This window comes from Mobula birostris, chromosome 26, assembly GCF_030028105.1.
Source record: "Mobula birostris isolate sMobBir1 chromosome 26, sMobBir1.hap1, whole genome shotgun sequence".
NCBI lineage: Eukaryota > Metazoa > Chordata > Chondrichthyes > Myliobatiformes > Myliobatidae > Mobula > Mobula birostris.
This window is the reverse complement of record NC_092395.1, coordinates 50,997,158-51,023,693: the sequence shown is the minus strand read 5'-3', so window position 1 is coordinate 51,023,693 and position 26,536 is coordinate 50,997,158. Positions and strand designations below refer to the sequence as shown.

The window sequence follows — 26,536 nt, the reverse complement described above, 5'->3', positions numbered from 1 at the left end:
TTTCAGCTTTTTTCTTAAAGATGTGCTGTGTACCTCCCGGCTACCACTGGACCCCTGCGTTCTTTGTGGCAATGTATCGTTCAGCGGCCTGGAGGGTGGGGGGCCACTGCACCACCCAAACTCCGACAACTCAGTCTAACACACGATCATCAGTGTGCTCTGCACTGTCCCGATTCCCGTAAGTGATACTACACTGTACATACATTATTTCTACTTCATATAGGCCGTGTATTGTATTTTTATGTGTTATTTGGTATGATTTGGCAGCTTCATAGCTTAAAGGTTACTGGAGAGCGCTTGTGCGTGTTTCTGCCAACAGCGCTTGTGTGAGATTTTCTGCCGATGGTGCCTGTGTGAGATTTTCGCTACGGAGAACAGTTCAGTAATGATTGTGGAAAAGTATTTCTACTTTATATAGGCTGTGTATTTATCATATTGTTCCTGCTTTTACTATATGTTACTGTTATTTTAGGTTTTATGTGTTATTTGGCATGATTTGGTAAGTTATTTTTGGGTGTGTGAACGCTCACAAAATTTTCCCATATAAATAAATTGTAATTGCTTCTTCGCTTTACGACATTTCGGCTTACGAACCGTTTCATAGGAATGCTCTACCTTTGGATGGTGGGGGAAACCTGTATACAGACCACAAAAGAGTAATAAGTACGTGGTCTACAAATTATAACAGGAGATGCATGCCAATAGGGCACTATTACAATAGTCATGACGGATTTCAATACAGGCAGTCCCCAGGTTACGAACGAGTTCCATTCTTGAGTCCGTCTTTAAGTCCGATTTGTACATAAATCGGAACAGGTACATCCGGTATTATTTAGTGTCAGTTAGTCAAATGTTTGTCTTAGTATATAGTATATATTTCACCTTTCTATGCATATAAAACACTTAAGAAACGTATGTGTTTCAATAATTAAATCAGTGCGTTGCTTAGTAATAATTGTAGCTTTCATCGGGGCAGGGCCTTACACATGCTCCATTATTCTCACTTTATCCTTTATCCTTTAAAATTGTTCCAATCGTTGACTGACTGTAGCTTAACGCTTTTCCAATGACTGATGGCGTTTCACTTCTTTCCGATCACTTTATTATTTCCACTTTATTTTCAATCGTGATCGTTTTCCGTTAACAGAACAGAAACACTGCGGATTCAGCAGCAGTCGCAGGCGGCGGGTCCTGAGCTCCCCTGGGTCCTAAAGTCCACCCGCACTGAGACAGGTTAAATGGGACAAGTGCTGACTGGAAAGTGGGGTGGGGGGGGGGAGGAGTTATGGTGAATCTTGCTAAGAAAAATTTAAGCCAAATACAAAGGTACACACTCAACACAGTGTTAACGGCAATGACTTAAAATGGCGGACAGTGTCGTGATCTGACTTAAAATGGCAGACGGCGTTCTCCTTCCTCCGTTCGTAAGTTCGAGTTGTTTGAAAGTACAATTTGTTCATAAGTCAGACATTCGTAACTCAGGGACTGCCTGTATGCAGGTAAATTGGGAAAATCAGATTGGTGCTGGATTCAGAGGTGGAATTTCTAGAAAGCCTATGAGATGGCTTTTTAGAGAAGCTCGTGGTTAAGCCCATGAGGGGATCAGCCATTCTGGATTGGGTGTTGAGCAAAGAACCAGAATTGATTAGAGAGTTTAAGGTAAGAAAAAAACCCTCAGGGGCAAGTGATCATAATAAAATTGAATTCACCCTGGAATTTTAGAAAGAGAAGCTAAAGTCAGATGTAATTGTATTACAGCGCAGTAAAGGGAATTAGAGGCAATGACAGAGGAGTTGGCCAGGATTTATTGGAAAAGAAAATTGGTGGGGATTACAGCAGAGCAGAAATGGCTGGAATTTTTGGAAGTAATTTGGAAGGCACAAGATATATACATCCAAAGAGGAATTAGTATTATAAAGCCATGGTTTTCAAGGGATATTGGAAACTTGGTTCGAAAAAAGAGAGATATCTACAATAAATATAGGCAGCATGGAGTAAATGAGGTGCTTGAAGAATATAAAGAATGTAAAAAGAATCTTAGGAAAGAAATTAGAAAAGCTGAAAGAAGATATGAGGTTGCTTTGGCAAGTAAGGTGAAAATAAATCCCAAGGGTTTCTACAGTTATATTAATAGCAAAAGGATAGTGAGGGATAAAATTGGTCCCTTAGAGAATCAGAGTGGACAGCTATGTGTGGAGCCAAAGGAGATGGGAGAGATTCTGAACAATTTCTTTTCTTCGGTATTCACGAAGGAGAAGGATATTGAATTGTGTAAGATAAGGGAAACAGGTAGAGAGGTTATGGAAACTGTGATGATTAAAGAAGATGACATACCGGTGCTTTTAAGGAATATAAGAGTGGATAAGTCTCTGGGTCCTGACAGGATATTCCCTAGGACCTTGAGGGAAGTTAGTGTGGAAATAGCAGGGGCTCTGACAGAAATATTTCAAATGTCATTAGAAACAGGGATGGTGCCGGAGGATTGGCGTATTGCTCATGTTGTTCCATTGTTTAAAAAGGGTTCTAGCAATTATCGGCCTGTGAGTTTGACGTCAGTGGTGGGTAAATTGATGGAAAGTATTCTTAGAGATGGCATATATAATTATCTGGATAGACAGAGTCTGATTAGGAACAGTCAACATAGATTTGTGCATGGAAGGTCATGTTTGACATAACTTATTGAATTTTTTGAAAAGGTTACTAGGAAAGTTGACGAGGGTGAAGTGGTGGATGTTGTCTATATGAACTTCAGTAAGGCCTTTGACAAGATTCCAAACGGAAGGTTAGTTAGGAAGGTTCAACTGTAAGGTATTAATATTGAAGTAGTAAAACGGATTCAGCAGTGGCTGGATGGGAGACGCTAGAGAGTAGTGGTGGACGACTGTTTGTCAGATTGGAGGCCGGTGACTAGTGGTGCGCCTCGGGGATCTGTACTGGGTCCAATGTTGTTTGTCATATACATTAATCATCTGGATGATGGGGTGGTAAATTGGATTAGTAAGTATGCAGATGATACTAAGATAGGTGGAGTTGTGGATAATGAAGTAGGTTTTCAAAGCTTGCAGAGAGATTTAGGCCAGTTAGAAGAGTGGACTGAAAGATGGCAGATGGAGTGTAATGCTGGTAAGTGTGAGGTGCTACATTTTGGTAGGACATACATGGTAAATGGTAGGGCATTAAAGAATGCAGTTGAACAGAGGGATCTAGAAATAATGGTGCATAGTTCCCTGAAGGTGGAATCTCATGTGGATAGGGTGGTGAAGAAAGCTTTTGGTATGCTGGCCTTTATAAATCAGAGCATTGAGTATAGGAGTTGGGATGTAATGTTGAAATTGTATAAGGCATTGGTGACGCCAAATTTGGAGCATTGTGTACAGTTTTGGTCACTGAATTATAGGAAAGATGTCAACAAAATAGAGAGAGTACAGAGAAGATTTACTAGAATGTTACCTGGGTTTCATCACTTAAGTTACAGAGAAAGGTTGAACAAGTTGGGTCTTTATTCTTTGGAACGTAGAAGGTTGAGGGGGGACTTGATAGAGGTATTTAAAATTATGAGGGGGATAGATAGAGTTGACGTGGATGGGCTTTTTCCATTGAGAGTGGGGGACATTCAAACAAGGACATGAGTTGAGAGTTAAAGGGCAAAAGTTTAGGGGTAACATAAGGGGGAACTTCTTTACTCAGAGAGTGGTAGCTGTGTGGAACGAGCTTCCAGCAGAAGTGGTTGAGGCAGGTTCAATGTTGTCATTTAAAGTTAAATTGGACAGCTATATGGACAGGAAAGGAATGGAGGGTTATGGGTTGAGTGCGGGTCAGTGGGACGAGGTGAGAGTAAGAGTTCGGCATGGACTAGAAGGGCTGAGATGGCTTGTTTCCGTGCTGTAATTGTTATATGGTTATAAAAGCAGGATCACACAACTGTGGTTAACAAGAGAAATCAAAGCTAACATAAAAGCCAGAAGAAAGAAATTATAGGCCAGATAGTCTGACCTCAGTTGTTGGGAAGATGTTGAAGTTGATTCTTAAGGATGTGGTTTTGAGGTAATTGGAGACACATGATAAAATAGAAAATCTTGCCTGACAAAACTGTTAGAATTCTTTGACGCCAAAGAATAGCCAAAGGAAAGTTGGTTGATGTTGTGTACTTGGATTTTCAGAAGGCCTTTGACAAGATGCCACACATACGGCTGCTTAACAAGCTATATAGTATTACAGATTTTCTAACATGGATAAAGCAGTGGTTGATTGGCAGGAGGCAAAGAGTGGGAATAAAGGTTGGCTAGTGGTGTTCCACAGGGGTCTGTGTTGAGACCAATGCTTTTTACGTTATATGTGAAAGATTTGGATGATGAAATTGATGGCTTTGTTACAAAGTTTGCAGATGATATGAAGATAGGTGGGTGAACAGGTAGTATAGAGGAAGTAGAGAGGCTACGGAAGGACAGACAGATTAGAAGAATGGGCAAAGAAGTGGCAGATGGAATACAGGAGATCTATGGTCATGCACATTGATAGCAGAAATAAAAGGGTAAACTATTTTCTAAATGGAGAGAAAATACAAAAATCTGAGGAGCAAAGGAACCTTGGAGTCCTTGTGCAGTACAATGTAAAGGTTACTTTGCAGTTTGAGTCTGTGGTGAGGAAGGCAAATGCAATGTTAGCATTAATTTCTAGAGGACTAAAATATAAAAGCAAGCAAGGTGGAATACAGTCAGGAAAGCAGAAGATTGGGGCTGAGAGGAAAAATGGATCAGTTATGATGGTGCAGCAGACTCAATGGGACATTTGGCCTAATTCTGCTCCTATATCTTATGGATGAAGAAGGAAGACACAAATAGGAGAGGACAGTGGACCATGGAATAAAGGGAAAGAGGAGGTGATGGTCAGGTGAGAAGAAAAGGGTGAGACTGTAACTGGAATGGGGAATTGAAAAAGAGGGGGGGAGGAGGGGGTAGAAATTACCAGACTAGCAAAATTGATGTCCATGTCATCAGGTTGAAGCCTATACAGATGGAATATGAGGTAATACTCCTCAAACCTGAGTTTGGCCTCATCATGGCAGTAGGAGCAGCTACGGACAGACATGTCAGTATGGGAATAGTCAGTCCAATTGAAATAGGTAGCCACCGGGAAATCTTGCTTCTTGTGGCAGACAGAGTAGGTGCTTGATGAAGCGGTCATCTGCAATGGAACTCACTGTTGTAGAGGAACCTACCTGGAAGGTCTAATCAGGGTCCTAAATGGTGGTGGGGGAGAAGGTGTCGGGCAAGTGTAGCTCTTGTATTGTTGCAGTGATAAGTGTCAGGTAGGATCTCAGTGCAGAGGGATGAGTGGGCAAGGGAGTTGAGAGAGAGATTCCTACAGAAAGGGGGAGCAATGGGTGTGAAGGGAAAGATGTGCTTAGCGGTAGGATCCCAGTGGAGATGGCAGGCATTGCGGAAAATGATGTACTGGATAAGGAGGTTTGTATGGTGGTCAGTAAGGACAAGGGGAACCCTATCCCTGTTACAACAGTGAGAAAATAAGGTGAAGGCAGATGTGTGGGAAACGGAGGACATGTGGATTGGGGCAGTATCAATGGTGGTGGAAGAGAAACCCCCTTCTTCTAGAATGGGAAGTCTCATCCTGTGAACAGATGAAGCAGAAATGGAGAAAATAAGAGATGGGAATAACATTTTACAAGTGATAAATTGGGACAAAGTATAGTTAAGATAATTGTGAGAATCAGTAATCTGTCTCCAGAGATTGAGAAAGGGGAGAGGTGTCAGAGATGGACCAAGTAAATTTGAAGCAGGTTGGAAGTTTGAAGCAAAGTTGACAAAATTGACCATCTCAACATGGGTGCATTAATGCAATCTTTGGTTAGGAACAACTCGGAAAGATAAATTGTTGAGGGTGAGAACCAGTTCTGCCAGACGAAAGAAGGAGGTGGTACTGGTTAGGCAGTTGTCCAGAAGGAAGTGGAGAGATTTAAGGACTTTCTGTTTGGTCTGGATATTGAGAACAAGAGTCAGGAGGTCAGGAGCATTTGGTAGCTTTGGGTCTGTACTCAATGGAATTTAGAAGAATGCGTGGGGGACCTACCTAATGTTGAAATGACTAGATAGGGTGGATGTAGAGAGGATTTTCTATGGTGGTGGTATCTAGAACTCAAAGGTGCAGCCTCAAAATTGAGGGGTGACCTTTTAGAACAGAGGTAAGGAGGAATTTTTTTAGCCAGAGAGTAGTGAATCTGTGGAGTACTCTACCACAGACTGTCAAGTCAGTGGGTATATTTAAGGCGAAAGATGATAGTCTTCAGATCCCTCAGGGCATCAAATGATATGGCGACAATGCAGGTGTATGGTTGAGTGGGATCTGGAATCAGCCATGATGGAGTAGCGGAGCAGACTCGATGAGCTGAATAGCATAATTCTGCTCCTGTGTTTTATGGTCTATACAAAACTTCAGTTCAGCTGCACTTGGAGTATTGAGCGCTGTTCTGGTTACATTAAGTATACTGTGGTTTTGGAGAGGGTAGAGAAGAGGTTTACTGGGATGCTGCCTGGATTACAAGCTATAAGGAGCACCTTCCCCAGAAGGGCTGTGGCTGTCCAAGGTGGTTACTCACCAACACCTTCTTCAGATGGGCAATAAATGCTGACCTTGTTAGTAATGCTAAAAATGAATAAAATATATTTCCCTTATTGACTTAAATTTCATCCTTTGTTTATACAACTTGCAGACATAAGAAATCTTCTACATTTTTCTCAAACTCCGCTTTTTTTTTTGTCTGTATCCAGCTAGCCCTACAGAAAACTTGAATTTGGAAAAATATACGGATCTATTTTTGTTTAAGTACTTACAAAATACAACGCCTATAAGAATTGAAAAATTAGATTCAGTTTACTCCCACTAAAATCTGACAGGTAAACTTTTGAGAATGGCGCAAGGGGCGGCAGTGTTGGGTTATCACGAAGTCTTACCTTTGTCCGAACCATCTGCTGAGGGAAGCCATTCATTGCACTCATTAGCCATCCCTCCAAACTTTTGGCAAAATTCCGAATAGCTTGGGTCAAAGCACCTACAGAGATAATAAGACATATTGGTATTACTTATTGGTAAACAGAAAGATTTTTGACTTCAGTGTGAATAGCACATAAGCCCTTTGTGTGAAGTAAATATCAAAAAGCAAAGATCAACAGCATGGACCAAAGGTAGCATCATCTAGGTGGGGGATTTTAGCTTCTATCTATATTTGGATAAATAAGACAAACTTACATCCAAAACACAGTGAATTATTTCAGTATGTTGAGATTTCTGCAACAATATCTTATAATCCACATGGAGGCAAACCCATCAAAGGAATAAGGAAGAAGCCAAACACAGTTAATAATTTAAAATTACTTATGGAACATTTATCTCATAACATTTGCAAGATAATAGTGACATTTTCACAAGGGGAGAAAGTGAAATAGTGAGTTCAGGAAAAATGTATTCTAGCAAGGTGAAAGATAGGCAACATCCAAGAGATAGAGAAAAACAGGGACTATGTTAAATTGCTACTAAACATTGGTTAAAACTAGAAATGAAGTACTGCAGTTGCTGAGTTTATTATGACACCAGAAGAAGGATGTTAAGTTCCAGACAGAATGTATGAAAGAGTTAACATAATGACTACAGCAATAAGAACTTCCATTTCTAAGTTAGATTGCAGAGGCTGGGGTTATTGTGCTTCCAGAAAGAGGGATGAGAAGAAATTTGATAGAGAGGTAAAGGAAAGGGATCTGTTCAGGAGCAAGGAGAATGCAGACTTATGGAGAGGACTACTCAAGTGAAGGATGAAGTGTGAAGAAATCATTTTTATCCAGGTATTATCTAAAACTCACTGCCTGCAAGAATAGTAAAAAAAAAACCCATGTATTAAGAGGAATTGTATAAGCACTTGAGGGAAAATAATTTGTAGTGCTTTGACAAAAATAGCAGGGAAATGGAGTTAATTGGGTTGCTGTACGGAAAGATATCATGTACTCAATGGGCTAAATGATATCCTTCTTTGCATAACAATTTTATAATTCTAAATGAAGACATAAGAGACTGCTCCATGATTCTAATTATCAGTAATACCTATCCAAAGAGAATGAACTACGTATGTCAACTCCTTGGGTAATGATTTGAATGCAAAAGTACTACAGGAGATTGATAATTACAAGCAACTTACTAGGGACAGGCCGCAGAACATCAGGAATCAGAATTTCCACCAGCGCCTGGTACAGCACGTGATCGCAGTTTCGCATCCACTTAATGATGGGCTCAAACTTACAGAGACTGATGAGCTTAGCTTTGGGGAAAACAGACTCACTTTCCTCCTCGCTATACAATAAGAAGCACAAAATACTTCATAAATAAATGCAACAGGAAGGAAGTGAACCATGCATTGTCAATATTCCACTGGGAAATGCTTACAAATAGCTCAGTAATTTTGTGTGCCATAGATAGACTGAAGTTTGAAGGAAAACATAACTACAGGGACACGTCATTTCCAAAATTTGTTGCTGGTCCTCTGTTCGATTACATGAATAATCTCACAGGTTGCTAACCATTGCAATGATGTAAAAGCATGGAACATGAATTTTGATTCAAAAATATCAAAATGACTTTATGCATCTGAGCCTTGTAAACAACACAAAATTTGGCAGTGTGAGGAAAATGGTTTGGTTACTGCACTAGTAACCACAATTCCCAATCATTAATCCAGGGGCACGAGTTTAAATGCCACAGTAGGAGCTGAGTAAGTACAGTGCCATCTTGATCAATCATGCTTTTATGTACATCACAGGTATTATCATGTCTCAGAAGGTAGAAACTAGGTAGTTAGTTTCACCAATGCAGAAGGTGCTAAGTTTTCCAACAGTTATATCACTTCGATAAAATAAAAAGTAATTGTAACCATGAAACTATCGGTGTTATGAAAATCCATCTGTTTCATCATATCCTTCAAAGGTCTACTGTAAATTGCTATCCAAACCCAGTCCAAATTACTCTACATGTTACTCCAAACCTAGCGTTGTTGTTAATTCTTACTTGCCTGCTCAGATCAGTGGCAGTTAGGGATATGGAATAAATAATACATCAACAAAAGGTTAATTTCATAGCAAGACCTCAAAATTATTACAAAATCCCTTCTTAAGGGACTTGATCTGTCTCAGACAAGACAGTATCACTAGTCACACCATAATGTCAGGTTGCAATAAGTGTTTGGTGCAAGAGGTTGTGGGGTGAGAAGCATTCATCTTGAGCATGACCTGATAATGTGATTTCCAAAAGGCATAAAGTTAAAGATGACACATTTCTTTAATATTTTAAGCAAGATTACTTTTTTACTTCCATCTTTTAGTTTCAAAATAACAAAAAAAGAAAAGGACCTGAAGCAAAAGTTTGGGCACCCTGCATGGTGAGTACTTAGTAACACCCTCTTTGACAAGTATCACAGCTTGTAAACGCTTTTCGGAACCAGCTAAGAGTCTTTCAATTCTTGTTTGGGGGATTTTTGCCCATTCTTCCTTGCAAAAGGCTTCTAGTTCTGTGAGATTCTTGGGTCGTCTTGCATGCACTGCTCTTTTGAGGTCTATCCACAGATTTTCGATGATGTTTAGGTTGGGGGACTATGAGGCCCCTGGCAAAACCTTCAGCTTGTGCCTCTTGAGGTAGCCCATTGTGGATTTTGAGGTGTGTTTAGGATCATTATCCTGTTGTAGAAGCCATCCTCTTTTCATCTTCAGCTTTTTTACAGACGGTGTGATATTTGCTTCCAGAATACATTCTTCCCTCTACCAGTGAAATGTTCCCCATGCCACTGGCTGCAGCACAAGCCCAAAGTATGATCGACCCACCCCCGTGCTTGACAGTTGGAGACGTGTTCTTTTCATGAAATTCTGCACCTTTTTTTTCTCCAAATATACCTTTGCTCATTGCAGCCAAAATGTTCTATTTTAACTTCATCAGTCCATAGGACTTGCTTCCAAAATGTTGAGATGTTCCTTTGCAATCTTCTGACGCTGAATTTTGAGGTGAGGACGCAGGAAAGGTTTTCTTCTGATGACTCTTCCATGAAGGTCATATTTGTGCAGGTGTCCCTGCACAGTAGAACAGTGTACCACCACTCCAGAGTCTGCTAAGTCTTCCTGAAGGTCTTTTGCAGTCAAACGGGGGTTTTGATTTGCCTTTCTAGCAATCCTACGAGCAGTTCTATCGGAAAGTTTTCTTGGTCTTCCAGACCTCAACTTGACCTCCACCGTTCCTGTTAACTGCCATTTCTTAATTACATTACGAACTCAGGAAAAGGCTACCTGAAAACGCTTTGTTATCTTCTTATAGACTTCTCTTGCTTTGTGGGCATCATTTATTTTAATTTTCAGAGTGCTAGGCAGCTACTTAGAGGAGCCCATGGCTGCTGATTGTTGGGATAAGGTTTGAAGAGTTAGGGTTTTTATAAAGCTTTGAAATTTGCATCACCTGGCCTTTCCTAATGATTATCGTGAACAAGCCATAGCTGTAACAAGCTAATGAAGGTCTGAGACCTTGGTAAAAGTTATCTGAGAGCTCTAATCTCTTGGGGTGCCCAAACTTTTGCATGATGCTCTTTTCCATTTTTCCACTCCAAAATTGTACAAAACAAAAATAATACACTAATCTTGCTTAAAGTGTTGAAAAGAATGTTTCATCTTTAACTTTATGACTTTTGGAGACCAGTTCATCTTCTACTCACTTAACTATTCACAGTAACAGAAATTTTGACCAGGGGTGCCCAAACTTTTGCATACCACTGTATAAGGACTTTACAGTTCACAGATGGGTGTTCACTGTGGTGCAATAAAGAATGCATTGTTGGAAAGCTTTGACATTTTCTTACCTGATTGAAGTGACAGAAGCACCATCACAAGCAGAGGGAGATGAATGCCAGAATGTTTGCCAAAGTTTTTCAATATAGTGGAACTGAAGGTTTATTACAACATCCAGCATTGCCTAGAAGAGAACCCATGTATCTGTTAAGTAAGGAGGAGGAAATTCAAATCTGCTTTTAGGAAAATCCACAGTAAACCAATCAGGGAGCAGAAGCAGCTTTGTAAGAACATCCACATTATTGAATACTAGGGGTTTGAAGAAGCTAATTTACTGCAACTGAAATAAACAAAACTTTAAATATGCACATTTTGATTTTGATGAAAATGACATATATAAAAATGACATGAGACAATGCAAGTTGTGATAACAGTAGAAACTTTGTTTTGACTTTGAAGAAGGTATGAAATTAGGATTGAATTAACTCCACAGGATGAACCACAGGCATTCTGTTCCAGACATGCCTTCGTTTCTCACAAGTGTTAGAGAGCGATTTTCAGATTTAGCACATTTACATTTAGCCATCGACTCCAGCCATCAATCTTCAAATCTGAATGTAAATTGTAGATTTAAATTAAATGAACAATATGTTCCCAAAAGCCAAGAACACAGAACAGACAATGCTAATTAAAATTCATTTCGATGTCTGTGGTGTAGGTGTGAATCAGGAGGTCTGAACTTTGTGCGTAGTTTCAAAGAAAGCACGGTAAATGCTTCATAGCTACCAGTACTTTTCTCCGGTGATTTCATCCACACAACATTTGGTGTCAGGAGTGGAATAACTTTGTGTGACCCATCTTGTGGCCAGCAATCTTAGCAGTCTAAGTGGATGAGCATTTTTAAAATTAGCACTCATACATGAATCTGTTCAGGTCAATGGTACACAGGAACATGAGGTATCATGAACATGGAGAGCTGAACTAGTAGATGTGTGCGTATACATGTGTGCTTATGTGAGAGACAAAACTTTGTGTGTTGATTTGGTGAGGTGGAACCACCAGTTGTGAAAGGTGGCTATTGAAGGTTCGGGATGCCAGTGGAAGCGTGTACACTCGTTCTGGGGGTCCTACATTTTAGCATATGCATTTTGAGAGTATGCTGCAGGCATCATGAGTTCAGGCATTCAAAAGTGGCAGATTGCAGAGTACATACTCTGCAGTTTCAAGTATATGCTGTTTAATTGGTACCCATCATTGCATAGTACCGAGATATTTCAAGGAGAGGTTTTACTCAGATATATATGTCAGGATGCCACCTACTGAATGTCAGGCAACATCAGATCAAGGACACTGATGATTCGAGCCAGCCCTTGCTTCTGATTATGTCCATTCATAAGGTGAGAATTTGGAATTCTAGCACAAGCTCAAGGAAGTAGTTGAAATGCACCAGATGCACCCAAAAGATATACACATTTTGGTAAAAGCGAAGTGCCTAAGGAATCTGTATAATAGTATGGCCCAGGGGGTGTGGATGGCATATGGGCAACTACTGGGAACGCCAGCAATGTAGAAAGATATCGGGGTTTTTTAAAGGAGAAATGAGGCAGTGACGGGGGGAGGTTAGAGTAACTAGGGAACAATAATGGGAGTGAGTCAAAGAGCTGATGAGACAGCCATGGATTATGCAAAACGTAAATATCAGTGCATTCCACACACCAACCACTCTCTGAGTGAAAAACCTTCCTCTAATATCCCCCATGAACTTCCCACCCCTTACCTTAAAGCATTGTCCTCTTGTATTGAGCAGTGGTGCCCTGGGGAAGAGGCGGTGGCTGTCCACTCTATCTATTCCTCTTAATATCTTGTATATCTCTTATCGTGTCTCCTCTCATCCTCCTTCTCTCCAGAGAGTAAAGCCCTAGCTCCCTTAATCTCTGATCATAATGCATACTCTCTAAACCAGGCAGCATCCTAGTAAATCTCCTCTGTACCCTTTCCAATGCTTCCACATCCTTCCTATAGTGAGGCGGCCGGAACTGGGCACAATACTCCAAGTGTGGCCTAACCAGAGTTTTATAGAGCTACACACATCAAAGTTGCTGGTGAACGCAGCAGGCAAGGCAGCATCTCTAGGAAGAGGTACAGTCGATGTTTCAGGCAGATCCCTCTCCCCCTCCCACTTTCAAATCTCTTACTAGCTTTTCCTTCAGTTAGTCCTGACGAAGGGTCTCGGCCTGAAACGTCGACTGTACTTCTTCCTAGAGATGCTGCCTGGCCTGCTGCGTTCACCAGCAACTTTGATGTGTGCTCCTTGAATTTCCAGCATCTGCAGAATTCCTCGTGTTTGTGTTTTATAGAGCTGCATCACTACCTCACGACTCTTAAACTCTATCCCTCGACTTATGAACGCTAACACCTCATAAGCTTTCTTAACTATCTTATCTACCTGTGAGGCAACATTCAGGGATCTGTGGACATGTACCCCCAGATCCCTCTGCTCCTCCACACTACTAAGTATCCTGCCATTTACTTTACTCTGCCTTGGAGTTTGTCCTTCCAAAGTGTATCACCTCACACATCTCCACGTTGAACTCCATCTGCCACTTCTCAGCCCACTTCTGCAACCTATCAATGTCTCTCTGCAATCTTCAACAATCCTCTACACTATCTACAACATCACCAACCTTTGTGTCGTCTGCAAACTTGCCAACCCACCCTTCTACCCCAACATCCTGGTCGTTAATAAAAATCATGAAAAGTAGAGGTCCCAGACCGATCCTTGTGGGATACCACTAGTCACAACCCTCGAATGCGAATGTACTTCCTCCACCACCACCCTCTGCCTTCTGCAGGCAAGCCAATTCTGAATCCACCTGGCCAAACTTCCCTGGATCCCATGCCTTCTGACTTTCTGAATAAGCCTACCGTGTAGACCGAAGAAAGTACAAGAGAAATCGTAAAGTGGCTACAGTGGATGCAGCTGCTGTAATGTCACAGAGGGTTTGTTCTGCATGCCGGTAGCTGGGGCACGAGGCAAGGAACTGCTGGATAGACATGGGAGGGTAAAGGAGTTGATATGCTATAGCCGTGGTCTATCAGGATTTGGTTGGAAGAAGTGTCCAAAAAAAAAGAAAGAAAAACAGGTGAAAGTCTTAGCAGACAGGTAGTCTCTCACCCCATCAGCACCCAGTCTGACTGCCGATCAGATCATAGAGCTGGTGAAGACAGCTGCTAGTTTAGAAAAAGAACTGGTGGCACATAGATGTACATGACAGAATTGCCAGCACTGGTGGCATATAGGTGTACACGACAGAATTGCCAGCACTGATGACACATAGATGTACACAACAAAGTTGTTAGGGGGCCGGCAATGCAATATGTTAGTCAACACAGGGGCATTGCTATCAATAACTGATCAACCTTTGCTGGACAGACTTTTTATATTACAGGTGTAGGAGGTAAAATAGTGAAAGCAGAAAGAAGTGAGTCACAAGTACTCAAAATCTGTGGACTGCAGCTTCCAGTGTATTTCTGGGTATGTCCAAATAATGAGGGTACTATCCTTGGACTAGACATCCTAAGGAAAGCAGGAGCCATTATAGATTCAGGAAAGGGAGAAATAATATGCGGAAACCAGGAGCAACAAACACATACAACCAATAGAGAACACAACATAGCCAGTGAAGTCGCACTGACAGCTGGACAAGATATAGTGAAGGAACTAAATCACTATGGGATACTCAAAGAAACTGCGTCAACTACCAACTCACCTATATGGCCAGTGAAGAAGCCAGATGGATCATATCAATTAACAATAGACCATACCGCCCTTAATAAGACCATGCCAAGATTGCACCCACAGTGGCGAGCCCTGCAACAATCTTGAATGGCCTGTCTACAAAAAATAAAGCTTTTTCAGTCCTGGATATTGCAAATGGATTTTGGGGGCTCCCCTTAGCACCTGAGTCCCAAGACTGATTTGCCTTCACCCTGGGTGGACCAGACTCCCCCAGGGATTCCACAATAGCCCAGCCATTTTCATAAGGTCATGGCACAGACTTTGGAACAGCTCAAACTAAAGCCCTACCAGTCAACCAGCTTACAATATGTAGATGATCTACTAATTGCTTTAGAAGATGAAGCAGTTCATTTTGGGGCGATAGCCAGTGTTTTAGAGATACTGCGAGATGAACAGAGTCCACACTAGGCTCCAATAGGAAAGCAAACCGTACAGTACATAGGCTACACATTTTCCAGGGGAGGAAGGAGGTCAGATGACAGACCATAAGACCATAAAGCATAGGAGCAGAATTAGGCCATTCAGCCCATCGAGTCTGCTCTGCCATTCCAACATGGCTGATCCTGGATCCCACTCTACCCCATAACCTGTTTTCTCGCCATATCCTTTGATGCCCTGATCGATCAGAAACTATCAACTTCCACCCTAAATATATGCACGGACTTGGCTTCCACTGCAGTCTGTGGCAGAGCATTCCACACATTCACTACTTTCTGGCTAAAAGAATTCCTCCTTACCTCTGTTCTAAAAGGTCACAACCCTTTGAGGTTGTGCGGTCTAGTTCTGGATTCCCCCACCATCCTCTCCGCATCTACCCTATGTAGTCCTTTCAACATTCGGTAGGTTTCAATGAGATCCCCCACACTCTTCTAAATTCCAGTGTGTACAGGATCAAAGCTGCCAAATGCTCCTCATATGTTGACTTTTCATTCCTGGAATCATCCTCAAGAACCTCCTCTGGGCTCTCTCCAACGACAACACATCCTGTCTGAGATGTGGGGCCCAAAACTGTTGATAATACTCCAAGTGCAGCCTGACTAGTGTCTTATAAAGGCTCAGCATTATCTCCTTGCTTTTAGTCTTTTCCCCTTGAAATAATTGCACTATTTTTCCTTTTACCAAAATGCATTATCATACATTTCCAAACACTATTCCATCTGCCACTTTTTTGCCCATTCTTCCAATTTGTTGAAGCCCTGCTGCAATCACATTGCTTCCTCAGCACCACCTATCCCTCCACTTATCTACTAGTCCAAGGAGGTTCTGCAATTAGCTTTATACCCGGCCTAGTAAACGTTAAGGCAAGTGGGGAAGGTAACTGGTCTATTTAATTGCTGCCATAATTTCATATCAGGAGTCTCAGCACTAATACAGGCCTTGATTAAAAGAGGGAGGCCCCTCTGAAGGAAGTAAGATGGGGGCCAGATGAGGAAAAGGCTTTTACAAATATCAAGAAAGCCCTGGTCTCTGCACCCGTGTTAGAATTACCAGATGCAGCTTTGCCCCTTTCAACTACACTGCAGCAATGAGGAAGGGTGCCACAACGCAGTAGTAGTGCAGGACCATGAGGACACAAGAATGCCAGAGGCCGATTATTCAAGGAAAAAGACACCCATTTTAGTAGGACTTCCATGCTGTGTAGACTGTGTCGAGTGAGCAATGCAAGTAAGTGGACCTGTTGTAATGATGGACAATTCATACTACACACGCCCTATACCATTGTAGAGCCCCTGAATTCGGGAGACACTGATAGCAGAAGAGCAGGTATTCAGCACGATGACCTAACATAACAACTGCCGAAAGCAGTGAGTCTGCCAGCAGAGGGGGCAATGATTAAAGTAAAAGCTCACCAGAAAGGGGATAATATGGAGCAGAAAGGAAATAAGTGGGCAGACATTACTACAAAGAAGGTAGCAGAGGAACAAGAGGAATTGAAATTGCAAATGTGCGAAAAGAAATGATGGAAGCCAGTTTAGTAAAATTACACGAAGAGGTGGAGGCAGAAGAGAAGTAAAATGGAGGAGCAAGAGAGTAAAGGTGGGACCAGATGGCAGCTGGACACATGGGGAGGAAGGAGTCGTGGTACCACCATGTATTAGGCAGATGCTGTTGAAGCTATATTATGTGGTGATGCATCAGGGAAGGCAGAGCATAATCACAACCCTCCAGCAGGACTGGTGGTGGCCAGGGATAGGCAGGGATCCAGCACCTGCAGGCAGCGCAGCATGGCAGCAGCAGCCTTTCGGATCTGGTGTTACTTTAATTTAATTTTTAATTCAATTTTAAGGCACAATTTTTGATTAGGGCACATGGATAACAGAGCGACTATCTACCATTGCCAAATACTGCTACAATACAGAGATCACCTAAAAACAAACCTTCATGAAGATCTGCTGGTTAAATTACGTGACCTTGGCTTGCTGAGGGGATCAGGCCTACAGTCCTCGAAGTCGCCTGATGCCGATGGCTGGAGGTGGGGACATTATAGGTGGTGTGCGAGGATGCAGAAGCGAGGCAAGCGGGCAGGAGTCCATGCCAGGCAAAAAGCAAACCCTAGCCGGCTGGCTCTCCTGTCCATTCTGCTCTCCAATGTCCACTCCCTGGACAATAAATTGGACTACACCCAACTCCAACGAAATACTCAGCAGGAGTACAGAGTCTGCTGTGCGTATGCAGTCACAGAAATGTGGCTCACCGATGGAATCCCGGACGCCACCATTCAGCTGGACGGGCTTGTCTTGTTTCGAGCAGACAGAGATGCAGCTCTTTCCGGTAAGACTCACAGTAGTGACTTCTGTGTTTACATCAATACGGAATGGTGCAAGAGCTCTGAGCAGGTTTCAAGATACTGTTCATCATTAGTGGAGTTTGTGACTGTAGATGCAGACCATTTTACTTACCACAGGAATTCACCACTGTCCTTATAGTCGGTGTCTACATTCCCCCCGGCACTAATGCTAAGAAGGTGCTCTGTGAACTGTATTGGGCTAATAGCGAACTGCAGAACACATTGTTTATTGTTGGACTGTTTCCTCAGATGGACTGTTTATTGCTGCCAGAGATTTTAACCACGCGAACCTTAAGTCAGTGCTCCCCAGATTCCATCAGAACGTGGTCTTTGCAACAACAGGGGAGAATGCGTTGGACCTTGTTTGTGTGGAAATATAGAAACCAAGCTTCTTCAAGCCTAGGGTAAAGCCTGAGTAAAGTTCAGTTCAGTTCGTGGTATTGAGTTGAGTAGTGATGGAGAGAGAGAGGTGTTTAGTTCTTCAGGTGAGCTGATGCCGTCGATCTTCCCGTTGTCCTCCGAACTTCCAAGTTAGCCAAGCTTGACCAACTTAAGAGCACCGTCTTCGATTGATAATCTACCAACCCAGCCGAGGGTTAGACACACTAGCAGACTCCACAGGGTCACTCTTTCACGCACTAATAATCACAGATCAATACCTCGTAGGCACCGAAACAGGATAGTGGTAACTTCACCACACCCATGTCCTGTGAAACATGCAACTACGCTGGTTTAAATACTGTTGTGCTCAACACCAGCCGTCCCCCCTTCTCTCTCTGCAGGTACTCAGAAGCTGCCAGTGTCCTTGCAGAAATTCCAAACAACCTGTCACCAGTCTTCGCCCCTCTCTCTCTCTTTTAAAAGCACAGTTCATAGGGATAATTCAGGATCCCGTCACACGTCGCACTCACATCCATCATCATGAAGTGTTTCGAGAGGCTCGTCATGAGTCACATCAAGACCCTGCTGTCCCCCTCACTGGATCCCCTGCACTTCGCGTACCGTCCCAACTCTTCAACAGATGATGCCATTGCCATCACCCTCCACCTGGCCCTAACCCACCTGGACAAAAAAGACGCGTACGTTCGAATGCTGTTCATAGATTTCAGTTCAGCATTCAACACAATCTTTCCTCAGAAACTGCTTGGAAAGCTGAGCCTACTGGGCCTGAACACCTCCCTCTGCAACTGGATCCTAGACCTCCTGACTGGGAGACCTCAGTCAGTCTGGATCGGAAGCAGCATCTCCAACACCATCACACTGAGTACGGGGGCCCCCCAGGGCTGTGTGCTCAGTCCACTGCTGTTCACTCTGCTGACCCACGACTGTGCTGCAACACACAGCTCGAACCACATCATCAAGTTCACCGATGACACAACTGTGGTGGGTCTCATCAGCAAGAATGATGAGTCAGCATAGAGAGAGGAGGTGAATGTCAACAAAAGAGATGGTTGTTGACTTCAGGAGGACACGGAGCAACCACTCTCCGCTGAACATCGACGACTCCTCCATAAACATCGTTAAGAGCACCAAATTTCTTGGTGTTCACCAGGCGGAGAATCTCACCTGGTCCCTCAACACCAGCTCCATAGCAAAGAAAGCCCAGCAGCGTCTCTACTTTCTGTGAAGGCTGAGGAAAGTCCCTCTCCCACGCCCCCCCCCATCCTCACCATATTCTACAGAGGTATTGAGAGCATCCTGAGCAGCTGCATCACTGCCTGGTTCGGAAATTGCACCATCTCGGATCGCAAGACCCTGCAGCGGATAGTGAGGTCAGCTGAGAAGATCAAGCCATCAGACTCCTCAATACCCAGAGCCTGGACTGACACCAACCTACTGCCCTCTACTGTGCCTATTGTCTCGTTTATTATTTATTGTAATGCCTGCACTGTTTGTGCACTTTATGCAGTCCTGGGTAGGTCTGTAGTCTAGTGTAGTTTTAGTGTTGTTTTACGTAGTTCGGTGTAGTTTTTGTATTGTTTCATGTAGCACCATGGTCCTGAAAAACGCTGTCTCGTTTTTACTGTGTACTGTACCAGCAGTAATGGTCGAAATGACAATGAAAAGTGACTTGACTTGACTTGAACTTGATGATGAGAAATTCTGCTGCGTTGTATCAATTATGCTCAGCATAACCCTGGTAAGGGCATAAAGCTACAGATGGCAAACCAGCATGGCTGAAGGGACCCTGGGGAAACATCAAGATGGACTTCATGGGGCCCCTGCCAAAAAGCAGGGAGAAAAGTTGCTGGTGAACGCAGCAGGCCAGGCAGCATCTGTAGGAAGAGGTGCAGTCGACGTTTCAGGCCGAGACCCTTCGTCAAGACTAACTGAAGGAAGAGTGAGTAAGAGATTTGAAAGTTGGAGGGGGAGGGGGAGATCCAAAATGATAGAAGAAGACAGGAGTGGGAGGGATGGAGCCAAGAGCTGGACAGGTGATTGGCAAAGGGGATACGAGAGGATCATGGGACGAGAGGTCCGGGAAGAAAGACAAGGGGGGGGGGACCCAGAGGATGGGCAAGAGGTATATTCAGAGGGACAGAGGGAGAAAAAGGAGAGTGAGAGAAAGAATGTGTGTATAAAAATGTAACAAATGGGGTACGAGGGGGAGGTGGGGCATTAGCGGAAGTTAGAGAAGTCGATGTTCATGCCATCAGGTTGGAGGCTACCCGGACGGAATATAAAGTGTTGTTCCTCCAACCTGAGTGTGGCTTCATCTTTACAGTAGAGGAGGCCATGGATAGACATGTCAGAATGGGAATGGGATGTGGAATTAAAATGTGTGGCCACTGGGAGATCCTGCTTTCTCTGGCGGAGAAAAAGGCCACATCGGGAGCACCGGACGCAGTATATCATATACTGTCCGCCAGAGATAGTATACGCGTCTCCATACGATGCCTGCTGTATCTGGTTTTGTTGAATAAAGAAGCACTTTCATATCTTTTCTCCAGTGACTTCATTCACACAACAACATGTGAATTCACACATTGCTTCACTGGAGGCCTGTGCCACTCTAAGCAAAACTCTACAGCAGCCAAACTCTATACTTGAAACCTGCTGGGGAAAAGCACATCTACAGGAGTGCACTAAACACACAAATGTGTGACTGTACTCGGAATAAATTGACTTCATGTTTGTACACAGAAAATTTTTACTTTTCAGTATAAAAGATATCACATGTATTTTGAAGATGATGAGGCCCAAGACTGTAAAATTAGTCAGCTCTGTCATGGGTACCAGCCTCTATAGTATCCGAGACATCTTCAAGGATTGGTGCCTTCGGCCCACAATGTTGTGCCGACCCTCAAACCCTGCCTCCCATATAACCCCCCACCTTAAATTCCTCCATATACCTGCCTAGTTGTCTCTTAAACTTCACTAGTGTATCTGCCTCCACCACTGACTCAGGCAGTGCATTCCACGCACCACCCACTCTCTGAGTAAAAAACCTTCCTCTAATATCCCCCTTGAACTTCCCACCCCTTACTTTAAAGCCATGTCCTCTTGTATTGAGCAGTGGTGCCCTGGGGAAGAGGCGCTGGCTATCCACTCTATCTATTCCTCTTATTATCTTGTACACCTCTATCATGTCTCCTCTCATCCTCCTTCTCTCCAGAGAGTAAAGCCCTAGCTTAGAATGGCGGTGTCCATCATCAGGGATCCCCACCACCAAGGCCTCTTCACAGTGCTGCTATCGGGAGGAGGTACAGGAGCCTGAAGGCACACACTCAGTGATTCAGGAACAGCTTCTTCCCCTCTGCCATCCGATTCCTAAATGGACATTGAACCCATAAACACTACCTCATTACTTTTTTATTTCTGTTATTTTGCATTACTTATTTTAACATAACTATGTAATAAGAATATATATATTTAATGCAACTCAGATTATTTTTCTCTATATTTATCATGTATATCATTGTACTACTACTGTAAAATTAACAAATTTCACATCATATGCCGGTGATATTAAATCTGATTGTGATAGTAATTAGGCTAATTAAAATGGTGGCAATACCACATTTTTAGCATCTGCTTCCAGCTGTAATCACTGCCTAGTTTGTGGAAATTGCTGGTGGTCTGCCCTTGGACCACACTATTTTATAGCTGATTAGCAAGACCCTGTGCAAGGCTCAGAGTGTCCTCTGCATTACAGCCATTAAGGCCCTGCCCTCAGATACACCAGTTATTTTGTAACACTCAAAAAGTATTTGGAAGTGTGCCAGTTGAAGCTGGTGCATATGAGGGCTGGGAAATCTGAAGCTGAAGCTGAAGTTCAAGTTTAATTGTTATTCAACCATACATGAATATAGCCAGATGAAACAGTGTTCCTCCAGGACCAAAGTGAAAACACAGTACCAACAGTCATACACAGCACAAGGCACAAATAGCACATGTAATTACAATAACAACATAAAGTCACAATAAACAAAATAATACAGCCCAAGACATGTGCTGTAGATTGATGATGCATGGATGTTATCAGCAAGAACAAGCCCGCATCAGTCCAATCATCATGTGCTAGTGCCACAGATGAACGCAATCCAGCTTGTCTTCTACCCCGTGGAGGGTGGCACCGATTGGAGGGGGAAACTCCCAACCCAGCACGGATGCCTGCCACACCACACCACCTCCGGTGTTTCCTTCCCTGGATGACTGCAACAGGCAACCGCATGGCATGAGGGCCTGGTCCACACAGCTCCCTTACTGTCGGTCTCACCAATGAACTAGTGAACCGGATTTCCAACAGGGTCTTGTGATCACAAGAAAAATATCCAAGACAATAACTCACACCTTTTGTTAGACTGCCCACTGCCTCCGCACACTGACTCCAACCCCTTCCTATAGCAGGTAGCACACCAAGTCCCGATCCTCCATTACTGAGCAACTCACTAACGGGGTGGACCTGCAATACTTGACGCTCTCAACATGCAGCAGTAGCTTGCCATCATAAAAGGATGTAAACGAGCAATTAGACCTTTATTTTGACCCGGAGAGCCCATAGCAAACATGTGTGCTGCCATCTTATTGGGGGAAAAAATTCTGCAAGCTTACACTGTCAATTGACCCTATGGCACAGTGTAGGGTGCCCAGGGCCTATGGCTAGCAGTCGCAGAAGGTCACACCAATCACTGAATCAAAACTGAGAATTCTCTACAGATCTATCCATCAGCTTTTAACTGCAGGATCTACCTAGTTTAACATTTCAGATGGGTTTTCTTTGCATGGTCTCTGATAAATACATGAATGGGAGGGGTATGGAAGGCAGGTGTCCAAGTGCAGGTTGATGGGACTAGGACCCCACCTATCTTTCCCCTTACTGGTTTTTCACCTGGAACCTACCAGTCTTCTCCTTCCCACCCTCCCCCCCACCTTCTTTATAGGGCCTCTGCCCCTTCCCTCTACAGTCCTGACGAAGGGTTCTGGCCCGAAACGTCAACTGATCTTTTCCACGGATGCTGCCCGACCTGCTGAGTTTCTCCAGCGTGTTGTTGAGTGTGGCTTTGACCCCAGCATCTGCAGATTATTTTGTGTTAGGCAGAATAATAGTTCAGCATGGATTAGATGGGCTGAATGGCATGTTTCTGTGTTTTACCATATGGAAAAATTAAATAGATTTTCCCAAAATAACTTTTCTTAATTGCTAGGAGAGGTGAGAGGGTGTACAGGAATGAAATAGATTGGCTGGTTGAGTGGCATTGCAAAATGACTCAACATCAGCAGAACCAAAGAACTGATGGTGAACTTCAGGAAGAGGAAGTTAGGAGAACACACACCAGGTCACCACTTCAAGTTCCTGGTGTCAACATTTCAGGGGATCTATCCTGGGCCTAACACATTGATGCGATTACAAAGAAGGCACATGAGCAGCTTTGCTTTGTTAGGTACTTGAGGAGATTTGGTATGTCGTCAAAGACTCTGCAAATTTCTGTAGATGAACAGCATTCTGATTGACTGAATCACAGCCTGGTGTGAAGGCTCCAATGCACAGGATAAGGGGCTGCAGAGGGTTGCAGACTCAGTTAGCTTTATCACAAACACAATCCTACCCACCATTAAGGATATTCTTAAGATGTGATGCCTCAAAGTAACAAGCTATTAACATCTCAACTTAAAAGCAGTTAGAGCTAAAAGACAAATTTTAAAAAATCGTAAGGGAGATAGTAGTTTAGTTTGTAATTATGAAGATACTAATAAAATTTTTCAAGACTGTTATAGTGAACTCTATAAATCTCAGTTTCCAGCTGAACCTTCTAGTATGTATGCCTTTTTACAAAAGATTGATTTTCCTATAATATCTGTTGAAGATCAGCAAATTCTTGATGCTCCTTTTACTGAAAGAGAAATTCAGAAAGCTATTCTTTCAATGCAATCTGGTAAAGCTCCTGGATTGGATGGTTTTTCTGTAGGATTTTATAAAAAAAATTGAAGATTTGCTTACTCCTTATATGTTGGAAATGCTTAAAGATTCTTTTCTGCTAGGAGAGTTACCTTCCACATTTTATGAAGCTTCTATTTCTTTAATTCTTAAGAAAGATAAGACCCTACTGATTGTGCTTCATATAGACCTTTTTCATTATTAAATGTGGATGCTAAAATTCTTTCAAAAATAATGGCTAATCGGATGGAGAATATACTAGCTAAAATTATTTCTCAGGATCAAACTAGTTTTATAAAAGGCCGTTGTTCCTTTTCTAACACTCGGAGACTGTTAAATGTTATATACTTATCCTTCTTTAAGACTCCCCAGTGTGTTGTTTCTCCAGATGCTGAAAAGGCATTTGATAGAGTTGAATGGAAATGTCTATTTAAAGTTTTAGAGAAATTTGGCTCTGGTACTAATTTTAATAAATGGATTAGATTGATATATAAAAGCCCTATTGCCACTGTTATTACTAGTAACTGTAGCTCCCCCTTTCTCCTACTTTCGCGGGGTACGAAACAAGGATGTCCGTTAAGCCCTTTGTTATTTAATTTGATGTTTGAACCTTTGGCTACTGCACTTCGTGAAGCTAAAAATATTGAAGGAATTTCTATAAATGGGACTATTCATAAGATTTCCCTTTATTCGGATGATCTTTTGGTTGATGTTTCGAATCCTGAAGAATCGATTCCTAGTTTATTGAAATTATTAAATGAATTTGGATTGTTTTCAGGATACAAATTAAACCTGCATAAAAGTGAATTATTTCCTTTAAATGATTCTGCTTCTATATATGATGACATTCCTTTTAAAGTTACGGATTCTTTTAAATATTTAGGTATTATCATTACTAAAAACTATGGAGACCTTTATAGAGCTAATTTAGTTCCCTTAGTGGATTTTATGAAGCAATTTTTTTCTAGATGGAATCCACTTACATTTTCATTAGTTGGTGGAATTCATGCAGTTAAAATGATGATTTTACCAAAATTTTTATATGTATTTCAAAATATTCCTATTTTTTTAACTAAGTTAAAAGTTTTCAACTAAGTTTTTTGATCAGGTTGACTCTATTATTTCATCTTTTGTTTGGAATAATAAAAGACCAAGGATTGGAAAATGTCATTTACAAAAATTAAAAAAGGATGGAGGTCTTACTTTGCCTAATTTAAGAATATATTATTGGGACCAAGCTATAACCTCCTTTATTTGGGAAAATAAGGTCCCAAGGGTTAATAAGCACACTCTCCAAAGAGGTCGTGACGTAGGTGGAATGGGTCTTCCCAGCTTTATTCATTATTACTGGACATCGAACATTCAAAAAGTATTATTTTGGCTTCACCGGCCAGATATAATCTGGTGCCTGCTTGAGTCACAGTCTTGCCACTCCTCGTCTCTCCCAGCTTTGGTGAATTCTTCCTTACCATTGAAATCCTCTCAATTCACATCTAACCCGGTCGTGCTCCCCACCCTCAAAATTTTTAATCAATTTCGCTGCCACTATAAGTTCATATCAGCTTCAGTTTTGGGCCCCATTCATAAAAAAGCATTTATTTCCTCCCTCCACATTCGATTCAGCTTTCAGACAATGGGGTTTGAACAGTCTTATGCGCATTAAGGATTTGTATACTGATAACATATTTGATAATTTTGATAACCTGCGCGGTAAGTATGGCCTTCCGCATAATCATTTTTTTAAAATACCTGCAGATTCGCCACTTTGTCAAGGAAAAATTTCCCTCTTTTCCTGTTCTACCACCTGCTATGTTATGGGAAAAACTCACTCTTAGCTTTAACAATAAGGGGCTGATCTCTGAACTATACTCTCAGCTGATGTCTTTGGGAGTTCAAGATCTAAACAAAACTAAGAATAGGTGGGAGGATGACCTCGGTATGGATCTGGCGGAGGAATATTGGGCAAAAGTATTGAATAGGGTTCATTTCTCATCATCATGTGCTAGACTGGGGCTCATACAATTTAAAGTTTTACACAGGGTACATTTAAGTAAAGCCAGACTTGCAGACATATACCCTGGGACAGACGCTGTCTGTGACAGGTGTTCCTTCTCTCCGGCTGGTTTAGTACATGCATTTTGGTCATGCCCTCGGCTTGATGGCTATTGGGCACTGGTTTTTAAAATTATCAGTGAGGTTGTGGGGGTGACACTGAGACCTTGCCCGCTTATAACTGTATTTGGTGTGGCAGATGATGATTTGGGTTTAAATGCAAGCCAGTCGGATATCATTGCATTTACATCGCTATTGGCCCGTAGGAGAGTTTTGCTGGTTTGGAAATCTGCCACCACCCCCAACTGCTGCTACTTGGTTAGAAGATGTAATGTTTTTTCTGAAATTAGAAAAGATTAAATTCACTTTGAGGGGGTCTGTGAAAAAGTTCTATTCGAAATGGGGACCTTTCTTATCACATTTTGGGAGTCTTAAGGAATTACCTACTAGTTGAGGGCATTTGATTGTACTTGGGAAGTTGCCTCCCATTTAACACGCTTATAATTTACCTCACAGGGTGGTTGATGAATTGTAAATATGAGTGTATTTTGGATCATCTGACATGTTGCAGATGTGTGTGAGCCATCGTCTTGAAGTAGTGTGGGGGTATGGTTGTGAAATGTCCATACTTGTATTTGTGAATTGTTGTGTTGTAAACATATTAGATGCCATGATATGTTCGGGGAGGGCGGGTG

General features: G+C 42.4%; 1 protein-coding gene across 4 annotated transcripts in view; it reads right to left on the bottom strand.

Annotated features, from left to right (window-relative positions):
- rfx2 (regulatory factor X, 2 (influences HLA class II expression)) overlaps positions 1-26,536 on the bottom strand; it is a 221,387-nt gene that overhangs the window by 36,684 nt on the left and 158,167 nt on the right. For all 4 annotated transcript variants that reach the window (XM_072244689.1, XM_072244688.1, XM_072244691.1 and 1 more), the window contains 3 exons: positions 10,895-11,007; positions 8,204-8,355; positions 6,969-7,066 (listed from right to left, as the gene is read on the bottom strand). In XM_072244689.1, coding sequence (XP_072100790.1) covers positions 6,969-7,066; positions 8,204-8,355; positions 10,895-11,007 — 363 coding nt within the window. The remainder of the gene's footprint in view (positions 1-6,968; positions 7,067-8,203; positions 8,356-10,894; positions 11,008-26,536) is intronic.